Raw genomic sequence first — 13,506 nt, 5'->3', positions numbered from 1 at the left:
GTATTTCAGAAGTCCAAGTATAAGCCTAACTTCAGGTATGGTTGGATCCAGCTCTGCTGCTGCCCCCTTCCACTTCCCTATTGGCTTCACTCTCCTGTTCCATGTGGGAAGTGAGCAGCCACAGGCCCACAGACCCTATGAGATATACTCATAGCCGGGTACTTCCCGAAGACCCTCAGTGGGCCACACATTGCACACTGAGGCCCACAGGGGTGGGGCAGGTTGCTGGGGCCCTGGAAGATTGCAAAGTGCAGGCAGGACCGGCTGGCTGTCGGCCCTCAGGGGCAGCCACTCGTTGCTGTACCTTAGCTGCCTGACTGCTCTTTTGTTTTAAAGGGAAACAAGAAAAAAATCGGAGTTTTGGGTAATCGCTTGATTTTAAAACAGTGGTAACTAATGTAAACATTATAAAAAGACAGCACAGACTAAACCTTTGCCACCCAGGTGTGGTCCCAAGGCCAGCAACCTTGGCCTCACCTGGAAGCTTGTGAGTAGCCCACAGTATCTGGCCCCCTACCCCGGACTCTGCCTTTTTTTTTTTTTGTATGCTGTATGGCAGGGGTCACATTTCATTATTTTTCCATGTGAGTATCCCCGTATTACTGTACCATCTGCTGAATTTTGTTTTTCATTTGTTTGTTTGGGAAGGGCAGCTCTCCTTCATGGCAGACAAGAATTCTACCACTGAACTACCCTCGCACCACCACACTCTACATTTTCACAAGTCCCCAGGTAATTTGTCTTCCTACTGCAGTTTGGGAAGCACTGGGTTAGACAGAATACATCAGGGAACTGAACGTGGCTCTGGCTGCCTGAATATGAGCTTGGAGGTAGGAGTTTCAGGACTCAGCTAAAAGCCCCACCTGTCAGAACTCCAGGATGCAGAGCTGACACCATCTGGTGGTGCCTTTTATTACATCAATTTATTCCAGTGATAGAAAACCCTTTCGGCAGCAGGGCAGAAAAGAGTCTGTCAACATGATGTTTGAATCCTGCATCCTGCCTTCTGATGAACGTCCTGTGATGGGAAAGAGAATTCTAGATGGGCAAATTCAGTGATGAGGTCTGGAGAAAGCCAGGGGGCCCGAGTGCAGCTCTTTAACCAAGCCCCGTCTATGGGGGCTGGCCGGGGTTTGCCATTTAGTCATGGTCTGGGCCGGGTGAGCTCAGTTCCCCGGAAGCGCTTTCTCCAGGAGATGGAGACTCTTTGGCACCGAAGCAGGCCCTCGGGGGCCAGGCCTCGTGGGCAGCAGATACAGGCAGGCAAAAGAGGGAGGTCATGGCTGGATCCCTGGGGGCCCTTGGGTTCCAGGGCTGCAGTTCTCCGGGCAGGCAGGCAAGGGCTGCAGTTCTCCGGGCAGGCAGGCAAGGGCTGCAGTTCTCCGGGCAGGCAGGCAAGGGCTGCAGTTCTCCGGGCAGGCAGGCGAGGGCTGCGGGTCCCCGGGCAGGCAGGCGAGGGCTGCAGGTACCCCGGCAGGCAGGTGAGGGCTGCAGGTCCCCCGGAAGGCAGGAGAGGGCTGCGGGTCCCCGGGCGGGCAGGCAGGCAAGGGCTGCGGGTTTCCGGGCAGGCAGCGAGGGCTGTGGGTCCCCCGGTAAGCAGGCAGGCAGGCGAGGGCTGCAGGTCTCTGACACTGCAGGACGCGTGGCTGTGGCGCTGGGGCCGAGGCTACCCAGACACGTCCACGTGGGTAGCCTTGCAATTACCCCTGCAGAAGCTGGACGGCGAGGACAGGAGGTGTCAGTCCTTGAAGGGGCTGCAGGCATCTCCCAGCTGCTCCTTGTCTGCAGTCAGGAGCTCCCCGTTCAGCTCCTGCAGTGGGAGGTAGACGTAGTCTCCGCGGGTGTGCCGCTTCCTCTGCGCCCTCGAGCCCAGAAGCAAGGATATGTTGGCCGCTGTGCTGACCAGCAGAAGGAAGACCAGCGCCAGGGTGACGGCCAGCCAGGCGGTCCTGGGAGGAGAGAAACACTGGATGGGGGAGCTGGGGAGTCACTGGGAGGGATGACTTCCCTCCCCCAACCCAGAACAGGGCGGGGCCCCCCCCCCCCCCCCCCAAGGACCACACGGGTAACGTCCACCAGGGACCGGGGCAGACTGAGGGAGTGGTTCCCTTCCCACATGGGAACCACAGCTCCCGGCATTTCACGAGCGGCCTTGAAGAAACCCAGTTTTCTATGTGATCACCCCTGAGTTTTAGATGTTAATAGTAATTTTTGCAAATGTAAAGACTGTGCGGGCCAAATAAAACACAGGCGTGGTGTTAATCTGGCTCGAGAGGCAGCAGTGTGTGCTACTCTGTACCCCAGGGGATGGTAAAGATGGGGGGGCTCTCAGAGGCTCTGGGTCCCCCTCCAGGGTCCTTAAAATAGATACAGCAGAGAGAGCCAGCACCCCTTCCTGCAGGGCAGGGAGCTTGGCAAACAAATGCAGAGTGCTTCAATGACTTTTTTTCCCAATCAAATGGGTCTTAGGCTGAAGCCCCTAAAACAAAAGCAGACACCAGCAGAGCTGCTCTCAGAGGGGGCGGGCTGCAGCCCCCCTCCCTGCGCTGGCAGCTGCCAATGGGTTCAGGGTCTGCTGAGCAGGGGGTGGGGAGGGTGGCTCCAAAGCTCTTGCTCTGCCCGATCTGAGCGCTGGGAGCTCCCCGCCACTCCCCAGGCCTACTCCTGCGCCTCCAGAATTTCTCGTGCACTTTGTTAAACTCACAGTTCCCCGCGAGGGCCTGGGACCTACACTTGGGATAAGCTCCCAGGAAATCCTCTAGGACAGGGCCTAGGAGGTTTTATCTTTATTTTTTTAATTTTGGTAACATCTAAAAATTTCCCACGCTCACCATTTTTAAGTGTACAATTCAGTGGCATTAATTAAATCCATGTAATGCCACCATCACCACCATCCGTTACCGACACTTTCACCACCCCAAACAGAATCTGTCCCCATTAAGCGAGAAGTTCCCTACCCCTGCGCCAGATAACCACTCTTTTGCTCTGCTCTGTGATTTTGTTCCTTCTAGGTAGTTCCTATAAGCACACTCATGCCATCTTCATCCTTTGGTGTCTGGCCTACTTCACTGACATAATGTCCTCCAGGTTCATCATTTTGCAGCTCGGATCAGAACTTCACTTTTTTATAGCTGCATAATATTCCATCGCATGGACAGACCCCGTTTTGTTTATCTATTCATCTGTTGATGGCTGCCTGGGTTGTTACCACCTTTCAGCTAGTGTGGATAAGGCAGCTATGGACACCGGTGCACAGTGTCAGCATGAAGCCCTATTTTCAATTCTTTGGGGTCTAGACCCAGGAGAGGAATTGACGGGTCATAGGGCAGCTCTGTGTGCAACTTCCTAAGGGACTGCCACACTGGCTTCCCCAGCGGCTGCACCATTTGACGCTGCGGGAACTTTTACGGCACCCCCACACGTGACCCCACCTCCAGAGTCGGGGTGGGTCCCGGGTATCAGTACTGCACCATCAGAGGTAGGGCCCACTGGAAAGGGGGTTCTCAAAGTGGGGTCCCTGGGCCAGCAGCATCAGGTTCCCCTGGGAATGTGCTGCAAGCAGAAGTTCTCGCACTCCACCCCAGTCTGGCTGAATGTAACGCTGGGGGTGGGCCCCCAACTCCTTTTAATGATCCCTCCAAGAAGATTTAAGGAGCACACTGTTAGAAGATATAAAACATCCTGCACAATGCCTGAGAGATGAGCAACTCCTGTCTTTGTGTGTCTGCACTGGGAGCTGAGAAAATAAGTCTTAAAGGCCAAGGGGATTAAATCCCCAGCCTTCCACATGCGACTCCCACTGGGGTGGTGGCCCGGGCCCCTCACCCCAATCCCCGACACCCCGTTCCTGGGCCTGGACTGCTCGGGCAGCTGTGAGCCCCAGTTGCACCCACACCTGTGCTTACATCCCAGAACTATCAATGCCACCTGCTCGCCCAGCTCGGTCCCGAGGAGAGGCCCAGACTCGCAGGGAGCCAACCTACCCGGTAAAAAACGAGAGCTGTTCTGCCCTCAGTGTGGCCTCGGCTGGTGGAAGACACTGCTTCACTGTAAAATAGCAGAGAGGGGCTGGGGGTCTGGGCCGAGGAGGGGTCTGTCCTCTCCTGCCCGCCACCCTGGGATCCGGGGAAAGGTCTGTACCTCGGGAGAAGAGGCTGCTCAGAGTAGGCGCCCGGGCGAGGCTGCAGTTGCCAGTCTGGGGGTCGCAAGGACACTGGTGCTCACACTCACAAGGCTTGTGGCAGCCTGGCCCATGCCAGCCGAGGGGACACTCTGCAGAGGAGACGGAGGGGTGGGGTGGGGTGGGGACAGAGGTCAGGGCGTCCGTGGCAGGGTTTTGGCTCTGTGCACTGACAGGCTGGGCCCCAGCTGTGTGCAGAGCCGGTGGTGGGAGACTCCTCCTGGGAGGCTGAGCGGGAGGGCCCCTGGGACCCCCGCCAGCCCCTGCACTGTGCCCTGGGGCATCTTCCAGGCTTGCTGACTTGGGCTTACCATGAGCACAGGTGTCTCCAAAGAAGCCAGGGGGGCAGGCGCAGGTCCCTCGAACTGGGTCGCAGGCAGCTCCGTTGTGACACTGGCACTTCTTGGCACAGTCTTCTCCGAAGGAACCATTGGTGCAGGCTGGCGGGGGGGGGGAGGTGGAGGGGACTCTGCAAAGGCTGGCCCTGTGCACTCTCACAGCCTGTAGCAACTGCAGCGGACCTCACCCACCCCGGGACCCGTGCATTCACCCCACAGGTAGTTACTGAGAATTTATTATTATGCAAGGCCCTGCCAAGTCCATGGAGCTCACGCTGTAGAGGGGAGCCCGCTGGCAGGCAAATACTGGTGTGTAAGTGGCAACAAGCATGGGAGACATGAACAGCAGGTACCAGGGGTGGGGGGTCAGGGGAGGCATTTGGCTAGGGGAGGGGAGGACCCTCTGAGGAGGTGACATTCAAGCCGAGAGGGGGAGGAGCAATCTAGGAGGCAGAGGAGGGAAGCCGTGGGGAATTCTGAAGGCTGGAAGAGGCCAGTAGGGCTGGGCGGGCACGGCAGCGGGGCCAGGCACCGGGGGCCTCACAGGTCACGCCCAGGGGTTGGGATTTTTCACTAACTGCAAAAGGAAGTCACCGAAGGGTGTTAAGCTCTGGGTGATTATCGTGGGTTGAGCTGTGCCCCCCCAAAACATGTCTAAACCCTAATTCCCTGGAACCTGTGGACGTGACTTTATCGGGAAAGTCTGTGGATGTAATTATTTAAGGATCTCGAGATAAGGTCATCCTGGATTTCGGGTGGGTCCTAAATCCCATCACTGGCGTCCTTTCAAGAAAGAGGAGAGTTCTGGGCACACAGACACAGCGGGGAGAAGGGCACGTAAAGAGAGAGGCAGGGATTGGAGGGATGTGATCACAAGCCAGGGAATGCCTGGAGCCTCCAGAAGCCAGAAGAGGCAAGCAAGGCCCTGCTGATACCTTGATTTGGACTTCTGGTCTCCAGAAGTTAAAGAATAAATTTCTGTTGTTTTAAGCCACCCCGTTTAGCCCCAGGAAACTAAATCAGTGATGTAAATGCCATTGAGAGGCAAAGTATTTTCAAATCAGAAGGTGGGGATGCTGTTCCCGCCTTCCCAAGGGGTGCAAAGGCAGCGGGGGAGCTCAAAGCAGCCACACATCACCCATGTGTCCGGGAGCCACCCTGATGGCCTTTACCTTCACTGCAATTGGACCCCGTCCATCCAGCTTCACAGCGGCAGCCGGCTGCCAGGATAAGACCAAGAAGGCCAGGTGAGGGCCCAGGCAGGGCTGGGGGCAGAGAGAACCGGGAGTCCCCAGGGCAGGAGCCACCGCCCCAGACACCCCACTCACTCTCGGTGCAAAGCCCGTGCTGGCTGCAGTTGGAGGGGCCACAGTCCAGCTTGCTGCAGGCAGCGCCCCCCCAGAAGTGCCCCGTGCACTGGCAGGTCCCCTGCACGCAGGTCCCGTGGCCATTGCAGTCAGGTGGCTGGCAGCGGGGCTCGTGCAAACACACCACAGTGGACACGTGGCGGGGACAGCGCCACATGTTGTCCTGGCTGTGGGTGGAAGCACAGTGTGAGGAGAGGCCAGGGGGCTGGCCATCCCTGCCACCCTCTCCCTTGTCCCTTCTCTGACCTTTTACAGATCCTCATGCTCCTCCCCCTTCCTCCCACCACAGGGCCTTTGCATATGCCGTTCCCACTGCCTGGACGACCCATGCCCTTCAAGTCGCCTCTCCATCTTTCAGCTCTCAGCTTGTGTTTCATAATCCTCAGGTGGTCTCTCCGGGCCCCTCAGCCCTCATTTTGGGTAGTCCTGGGAAGCTCCATACAATTTGCTACATATTCCCTAAGTAGCGAGAGGCAGGATTGCAGCTTGCTCTGCCCCCTAAGGAATCCCCAGGCTTGGCACTTGGCAGACACTCAATATTTGCTGAATGAGCCAGTTAGGGGCAGGGGATCACCCTCTGGGGCTGTGAGCCCTGGGTCTTGGCAGGCCTGGCTGGGCTGCACAAAAGGGGGCTTGGGCGGGCTCACCAGTGGTCCGATGGGTAACTGGCCAGGGTCCCGTTGAGCACGAAGGTGGCGGACCCTCCCCCATCCAGGTTGATGGCATTGACCACGTCCTGTTTCAGCAGGAACTCCGCCATCTCCCACAGGTTAATGCTGCAACACAAAAGCAGCTCCTGTGACCGAGCTCCCCACTGTTGCTGGCTTAACTTATCTTACTTTCAAGAGTGGACAGCATTAAGCTTGCTGTTATCAGCGAATTTCTACAGTGGCCCCCCATGATGCCCCATCCTGAGCTCTGGAAGCTGGGTGATGAGAGACCCTGCCATGACTGTGTCATGTTACATGGCACGGCTGACCCTGGGGAGGGAAATGATCTTAGATAATCAGGCTGGACCCAAAATGGATTATCTGGAATGAGCACTTAGCAGCAGCAGTCTTTCTCTGGTCAGTGGCAGAAGCAGCACCTAGAGTGGGGTTCAAAGCACCTTTGGGGGCTTAAAGATGGGAGAGGGGCAGGGGGCAGCCTGAAGGAGCTGAAAGGCCCCGGCTGGCAGCCAGCAAGGAAACACACACCTCAGTCTACAACTGGGAGGAAATAGATTCTACTCATGACCAGGATGGTTCTGAAAGCAGATTCTTTCCCGGAACCTGCAGGTAAAAGCTCAGCAGGCAAGAATGCTTGCCTGCCATACCAGAGGACCCAGGTTCAATTCCCGGTGCCTGCCCAATGTGAAAAAAAAAAAAAAAAAGCTCAGCTGGCCAATATCTTGATTTTTGTCCAAGGCAGACTCTGGACATAGAACTCAACTGAGACAGCCTGGACTTTTGTCCTACAGAGCTTTGAGTTAATAAATGGTGTTATTTTAAGCCGCTAAGTCTGAGATCATTTGTTACCCAGCGCTAGGAAACACACTCACTTTACAGAGGAGAGAAATGTTGGCTCAGAGAGGTTGAGTAACCTGTCTCTGGCCACAGAGCTGGCAAATGGCTGAGGTGGGAGTGGAATCAAGGTCTTCTCCCGCCTCCTAAATTTGGGATCTTTTACCTTTAACAACTGGGGTTCAGGAGGAATGAGGTCAGAGTTGGGGAGGCTGTGTGTGTGTGGGGAAGAAGTGTGTGGCAGAGGTTGAGTTCCTGGAAAGGGGACAGCTGGGTGTGAACGTGCCCAGAGTGGGGGCTCAGGTACATGGCTAGCCGCGGGGCCGATTTTCCTCTAAGTCTGATCCAGCCCGCCAGAGGCCCAGCTCCCAGCACTCACCCGCGCTGCTCAGTCTGCCCGTCTGCATGGAAGAGCACCAGCTGCCCCCGACGATCATGGCCCACGGCTGTCCTGGCTGAGATCACGTTCACAAATTTGCTAAAGGAACCTGAAAGGGAAGCCGCCACTGGTCACTGGCCCTTTGGGCCTCTGGCTTCTGACCAGTCCATGCGCCACTCCCCACCTCCAAACCATCACTATATCTACTGCCTGATGCTGCAACAGCCTCCGGGCCTCCCTCTGCCCCACCCCAATCCAGTCTCCCTGTAGTAGCCAGAGGACTCTTAAATGTAAGCCAAATGACCTCAGTCTCCTGGTAAAAATCCTCGAATGGCTTCTGCTGCTCTCAGAACAAAATTCAAATGCCTTACAGGGCTTCTGAGGCTACCAGCCCCTGCCTACTTCTCAGACCTTATCCACTGAGGCTCTCTACTCTGCCACCCTGCAGCCTTTTTCTACCTCAGGGCTTTTCTTTCCACTACCTCTGGCTGAAGTGTGCTCCACCCCGCACTCCCCTATGCTTGCTCCCTCTTATCTAAGGTCACTTCAGTGCAGCCTTTCCTGACTGCCCAGTCTCAAAGATCCCCTCCCCATACCGGGGCCAGGACACTCCCAGCCCCAGCATTCTCCATCCCAGAGTGCCCATCGAATTCACACAGACTTTTGGGCTTCACCCCAGGATTCCGATTCAGGAGGTCAAAGTGTGGCCTAAGGTTCGGTCTTTCTAACAAGGAGCTGCTGCTGCACTCTCCTCCCTTTCCCAAAGCTCCCTGCCCACCATCGACCTCCTCACCCCTCAAGCCTAGTTTCCTTGCTTAGCACTAACCACTTCTTCTAAGTATATTACACATCTGTTTTCTTTCTTAAAGGTTCCACGAGAGCAGGAACCTTATCTGTTTCAGTCCCTCGAGAACAGTGCTGGGCCCAAAGGCTCAAACTGTTGAAAGTCTTCAATGTAGCTTCTTGTTCTGCACCCCGCTGTTCCTGGTTCTCAACAGGGCTGTGGCCACCAGCTCCCCTCCCCCAACACCTGTCTCCTGTGTCTTGTCGCATTCAACTGCCTGGCTCTCGTTGATGTAGATGCTTCCATTGCGAATCAGCCACACGACACCACTCAGCAGCTGGACAAATGGATTCTCTGTGTCCAGCACCTCCTCCTCAGACAGGTACCTGGACACAGGGAAGGTGTGCGGTTTACTCACCAGACAGGGCGGCTTTGGGTTGCGGAGCATCCTGGCCTCCCTCTTTCCTCCAGCTTGGCTGCCTTATTCCTCCTCGAGCCCCAGGAGCCTGCCTGGTCTGGGCTGCACAGTGGTGCCATGCCGTTCTTTAAAGCCTCCCTGTTGTTAAAGAGTCAGGGCTGCCACAACTGAAGCCAAGGGCAAGGGTCTATCAGTACTTCCCCACACCCTTGTAATCTGCTTAGTACTTCACAGTCTGTGCATCATTTCATCTGAACAACTGCCTATCATCTCGCAAATCTACCTATTATCCTCGATGTTCCCTGCCATCGCCCTAACTACCACCTCATGATGCCTGTACCTGCCTCTTAACTGGTCTCCTTGCTTCTACTCCAGGCCCTCCAACCTATTCTCCACCCAGATTAGAGCAAGCACTCAGATAATCAAAGCCAGTCCTATCATTCATTCTCAGACACTCTGCTCTTTCCTTCCAGTCCCCAAGCGCACCAAGCCCCCTGCACCTCTGAGCCTTTGCACTTACAATTCCTTATAGTAATATGCTCTTCCTCCAGCTCTGACTCTGGCTGACTCATGATTAATCTTCAGGTCTGAACTCAAAGCTCACCTTCTTGGAGAGCCCTTTCCTGACCACCCTCCTTGAAATCAATACTCTGTTTTACTTTCTACTCTCCTGGCTTATTGCTGTGTTGCACTTACACAACGTGAATTCACCTTGGTTATTTTTATGACTCTTACTTCCCCTAGTAATGGAGAGGTCGGCAATGGCATAGACTGTGGGTACTCCTTTACTGCTATATCCCCACTGCAAAGTAGGTGCTCAGTGCTATTGGTTGACGGGATAAACTCTGCAAGGAAGTTATTGCCTATTACCCATTTTGTGGACGAGGAGACGGTAAGACCAAGTTAGCTTGGTCAGATGATTTGAACAAGGCGGCCAGGCTGCAACCCAAATCTCTGGCCCACTGCCCTTGACAGCCACGGGGCTCCCCTCCTCCTCACCCGGTGACCAGGGTCCCGTCTCGGCGGATCCCAAACTGCGCGTTCTGCAGTCCCCCGGAGCTGCTCACCCGCTGTCCGGCGCTCACCACGTTCCCCAGGCACTCGCCAGTCTCCATGCGGAAGAAGCCGCCGTTCTGGGCAGCGCGACAACCGGCCGCCCGCACTGTCTCCTCCACGGTGGCACGGCGCTTGGACGCGCAGCCGCCGGGCCCGCCAGGCTCCAGCACCGAGAAGGTGCGCAGGGGCTCGGCGGCCCGGGTCAGGTGGCCGGCCACGGGGCGGCCCGCGAAGTGCGAGACGAAGGTGCGCACCTCCAGGCCGCCGGGGGCCGCGGGGGCCTGAGGCCAGCTCTCGTGCTCGCGGTGGCCGGCGCGCACCCGTGTGCAGTCCCGGACGGGGCGCGCGCGCGCGCGAGGGTAGGGCAGCAGCAGGTCGTCGTCGCGGGAAGCCCTGCGGGGACCGGGCGGCGGGGAGGCCGTGAGCTCGGAGGGCCACGCCCCGGGCAGGGCCGGACCCCCGAGCCAGGCTTGCCCTCCGAGAGCTGCACTCACCCCGAGCCGAGGCTGCGGGACGCTTCCCCCAGCGAGCGGAGGAGCACGAGGAAGACGAGAAGCCAGTGACCCATGGGGGCCGCCATGTTGGGCGCTCGCTTCTGGTCACGTGGGCTCGCCGCACGTGACACGGCCCTTCTGAAGCCGCTTTCAGCCGTCTGAGCTACCTTCGCCCCTTCCGGGTATCCCAAGGTCTCACGTTCGCGATGGTTGGTTTTGCTTCTGACTTTCGCCGGTGAGAAGAGGGGTAACTTTTTATCTTGACGTAATTTCAAACGTATGAAAGAAGTTGCACGAACAATACCAAAAACTCTTTTACTCAGATTCACTACTTTTCACCCCATTTGCTCTATCATTTATGCTTTATTCATGTTCACACATACTTTTTTCTGAATGACTTGACAGTAAGTTGCAGACATCATGATCCCTTAGCCCAATAAAGTATTTTTCCTGTATATTTCCTCTGAGAACAAGGATATTTTCTTACATACCCACAGAGCGAATTAGAAAACTAGTGTGTAGAATACCCGCAGGACCCGCTACATCATTTGCAGGCTCAGTGCAGAATAAAAACGCGGGGAAGCCCTTTTTAAAAACTAACTAGGAATTTCAAGATGGAGACATCGGAGCATGAGAGCGAGCATGGGGCCCCTTGAGCAGGACCTTGTGCAGTGGACAGGTGGCCGGCACCTGAAGCCAGCCCTGAGTACAGGCCAGTTATTTTGTAGCATGTGCTTCCAGCTTCCTTGGAGAGGATACTTTCCTTCAAGGTTCTTGTGTCAGAGCAGCCTCTGGGGTTAGGAGCTGTTGGTGCCTCACGTACCCAGGTCCCGGACAAAGTCCTTTCCAGCCACGGTCAACACCATTAGTGCTTGAAATCAGGCCCTTCTTTGAGCCACTGTTCCTTAAAACTGGTGTATAAGGGCACCGCTGGGAATGGACCTCAAGAATGGCTCTAAGGCTGGTGGGGGAAACCATGGTTAGTTGGCTTCCGGTAACTATAGTCTAAGATGTGAAGAGGACTGGTCCTCTCAGGGAGTTAAACAAGCAGACCTGCACAAATACATCTGCAAGGAGGGATTACTACGTCTTTCTGATCTTTGCATCCGGGTTGCCATAAACAGTCAGCACACAATCCAGGGCCTGCCGTGAACTTCCCTGGCTCCGGGAAGCCCTCTTTTCTGTCAACCAGGAACTAAGACAGCAGGCAGTCTGACTATTTCTGACTTTTGGTCTCCCTAGTCTGATGTTTGTCACTTCTCTGCCAAGTCGTTCTAAGCATATAACAGGTGCCCGAGAAATCACGCATTTGGATTGAGCAGCCCATAGCCACAGTTCTAGCCAAACCGGTTAACTAACACAGGAGCGTTAGTTTTTACTCACACCCACTCTTCAGCCTGGATACCTCTGAGTGCTTTTAGCACCCTCATCCAGGTCCTTCCATCATTTGTTTATTCAACAAATCAGGCACCACAATGAGTTGGATGTTGAGGAAACAACCCTGAAAATGACGAGTCCCTACCTTCATGGAGCCTTGATTTTAGTGGGGAGACAGACAATCCACGGCATGCAATGAATGCAAGCAAGGTGAGAGAGAACAGAGCTGCAGGGATGCAGGAAAGGCCTCTTCTAAGCCCACTTTGAGGGAGACATAAAGGCTAACAGGAGGGATAGCCGAGCAGAGACCAGGCAGGGGCCAGAGCCTAGCAGGCAAGGAGAGTGCAAGGGCCTTCAGTAAGAAAGCTCGGGTTCACTGAGCAGGAAGTTCAGCCTGGCTGCAGGAGGTCCGGGGGACACTGGGGAGGGACCCAGCGGGGTGTGGGGTGGGGTGGCAGCCCAAAGCACACCCTGCAGGGCTTCAGGGAATGAGTTTGGATTTCTGCCAAAGTGAGAAAGAAGCCACTGGAGTTTTACCTGTTTTTTTTTTTTTTTTAATTTGTGTTTTTTTTTCTTTTTATGTTCTACATATATATATTCAGTAATTCTCAATATCATCACATAGTTGCATATTCATCATTTCTTAGAACATTTGCATCAATTCAGAAAAAGAAATAAAAAGACAACAGAAAAAGAAATAAACCAATAACAGAAAAAAAAGATTATACATACCATACCCCTTACCCCTCACTTTCATTTATCACTAGCATTTCAAACTAAATTTATTTTAACATTTGCCCTATTATTTATTTTTATCCCATATGTTCTACTCGTTTCTTGACAAGGTAGATAAAAGGAGCATCAGACACAAGGTTTTCACAATCTGTGTGTTTGTTTTAAGCAGTTTTATTGAGATATAGTTTACCTGCCATAAAACTCCCTCGTTTTAAATGTACAATTCAATGACTTTTTTGTGCATGCACAGATATGTGCCAGCATCATCACAACCCAGTTTTAGAACATTTTCATAACCCCCCAAACCATAGACATTAAAGTATATTAAATATATCACATTTTGCTAAAGACATTATGTTAAATGTCTGGAAAGGCGAATCTAGAGTAACAGAGAGCAGATTTCTGGTTGTCAGGTGTGAGGCTAGGGGGTAGAGGGGGTGACTGCACACAGCCCCGGGGGGTGTCATTAAGCAGGAAGGTGACAGGACTGCACTTACATTTCAAGGCTCTCTTCCTCAAGACCCCAGCCAACCATGTGGCCATCTTCCCCCTATGTCTGTCTACCCCTGTGTCCAAATGTCCCTCTTCTTGTAAGGCCACCAGTCATATTGAATTAAAGTCCACCCAAACCCAGAATGGACAGTTTTAACTAACTAATCCCCCAAGACTGTATTTCTACCTTAGGTCCCAGTCACAGGTTCTGAGGAATTAGACCCTGGTCATGTCCCCTGGGAACTTGTTAAACAGTCGAGAGAATCCCTGGGGGCAGGGCCCAGGAACCTGCGTATTTAACAAGATTCTCCAGGTGAGCTGATGCCAGTGTTCACAACCGCTTTTTTTGTTTACATGAGCAGGCTCCGGGAATCAAACCCGGGT

At 54.5% G+C, this 13,506-nt stretch overlaps 1 protein-coding gene across 1 annotated transcript; it reads right to left on the bottom strand.

The window, feature by feature from the left end:
• Nucleotides 1–880: 880 nt before the first annotated feature.
• NAGPA (N-acetylglucosamine-1-phosphodiester alpha-N-acetylglucosaminidase) lies at nt 881–10,604 on the bottom strand. The gene is made up of 11 exons (XM_077141892.1): nt 10,519–10,604; nt 9,968–10,417; nt 8,797–8,936; nt 7,767–7,875; nt 6,533–6,661; nt 5,847–6,052; nt 5,691–5,738; nt 4,492–4,620; nt 4,141–4,272; nt 3,984–4,047; nt 881–1,949 (listed from the first exon to the last, which is right to left on the bottom strand). Exons 1-11 carry the CDS (start codon nt 10,602–10,604, stop codon nt 1,739–1,741), a joined length of 1,704 nt encoding a protein of 567 aa, XP_076998007.1. The 3' UTR covers nt 881–1,738.
• Between the last annotated feature and the right edge of the window lie 2,902 nt (nt 10,605–13,506).

Source organism: Tamandua tetradactyla, chromosome 23, assembly GCF_023851605.1.
Source record: "Tamandua tetradactyla isolate mTamTet1 chromosome 23, mTamTet1.pri, whole genome shotgun sequence".
Lineage (NCBI taxonomy): Eukaryota > Metazoa > Chordata > Mammalia > Pilosa > Myrmecophagidae > Tamandua > Tamandua tetradactyla.
The sequence above is the reverse complement of the archived record's forward strand: the minus strand, read 5'-3'. Positions and strand labels throughout refer to the sequence as shown.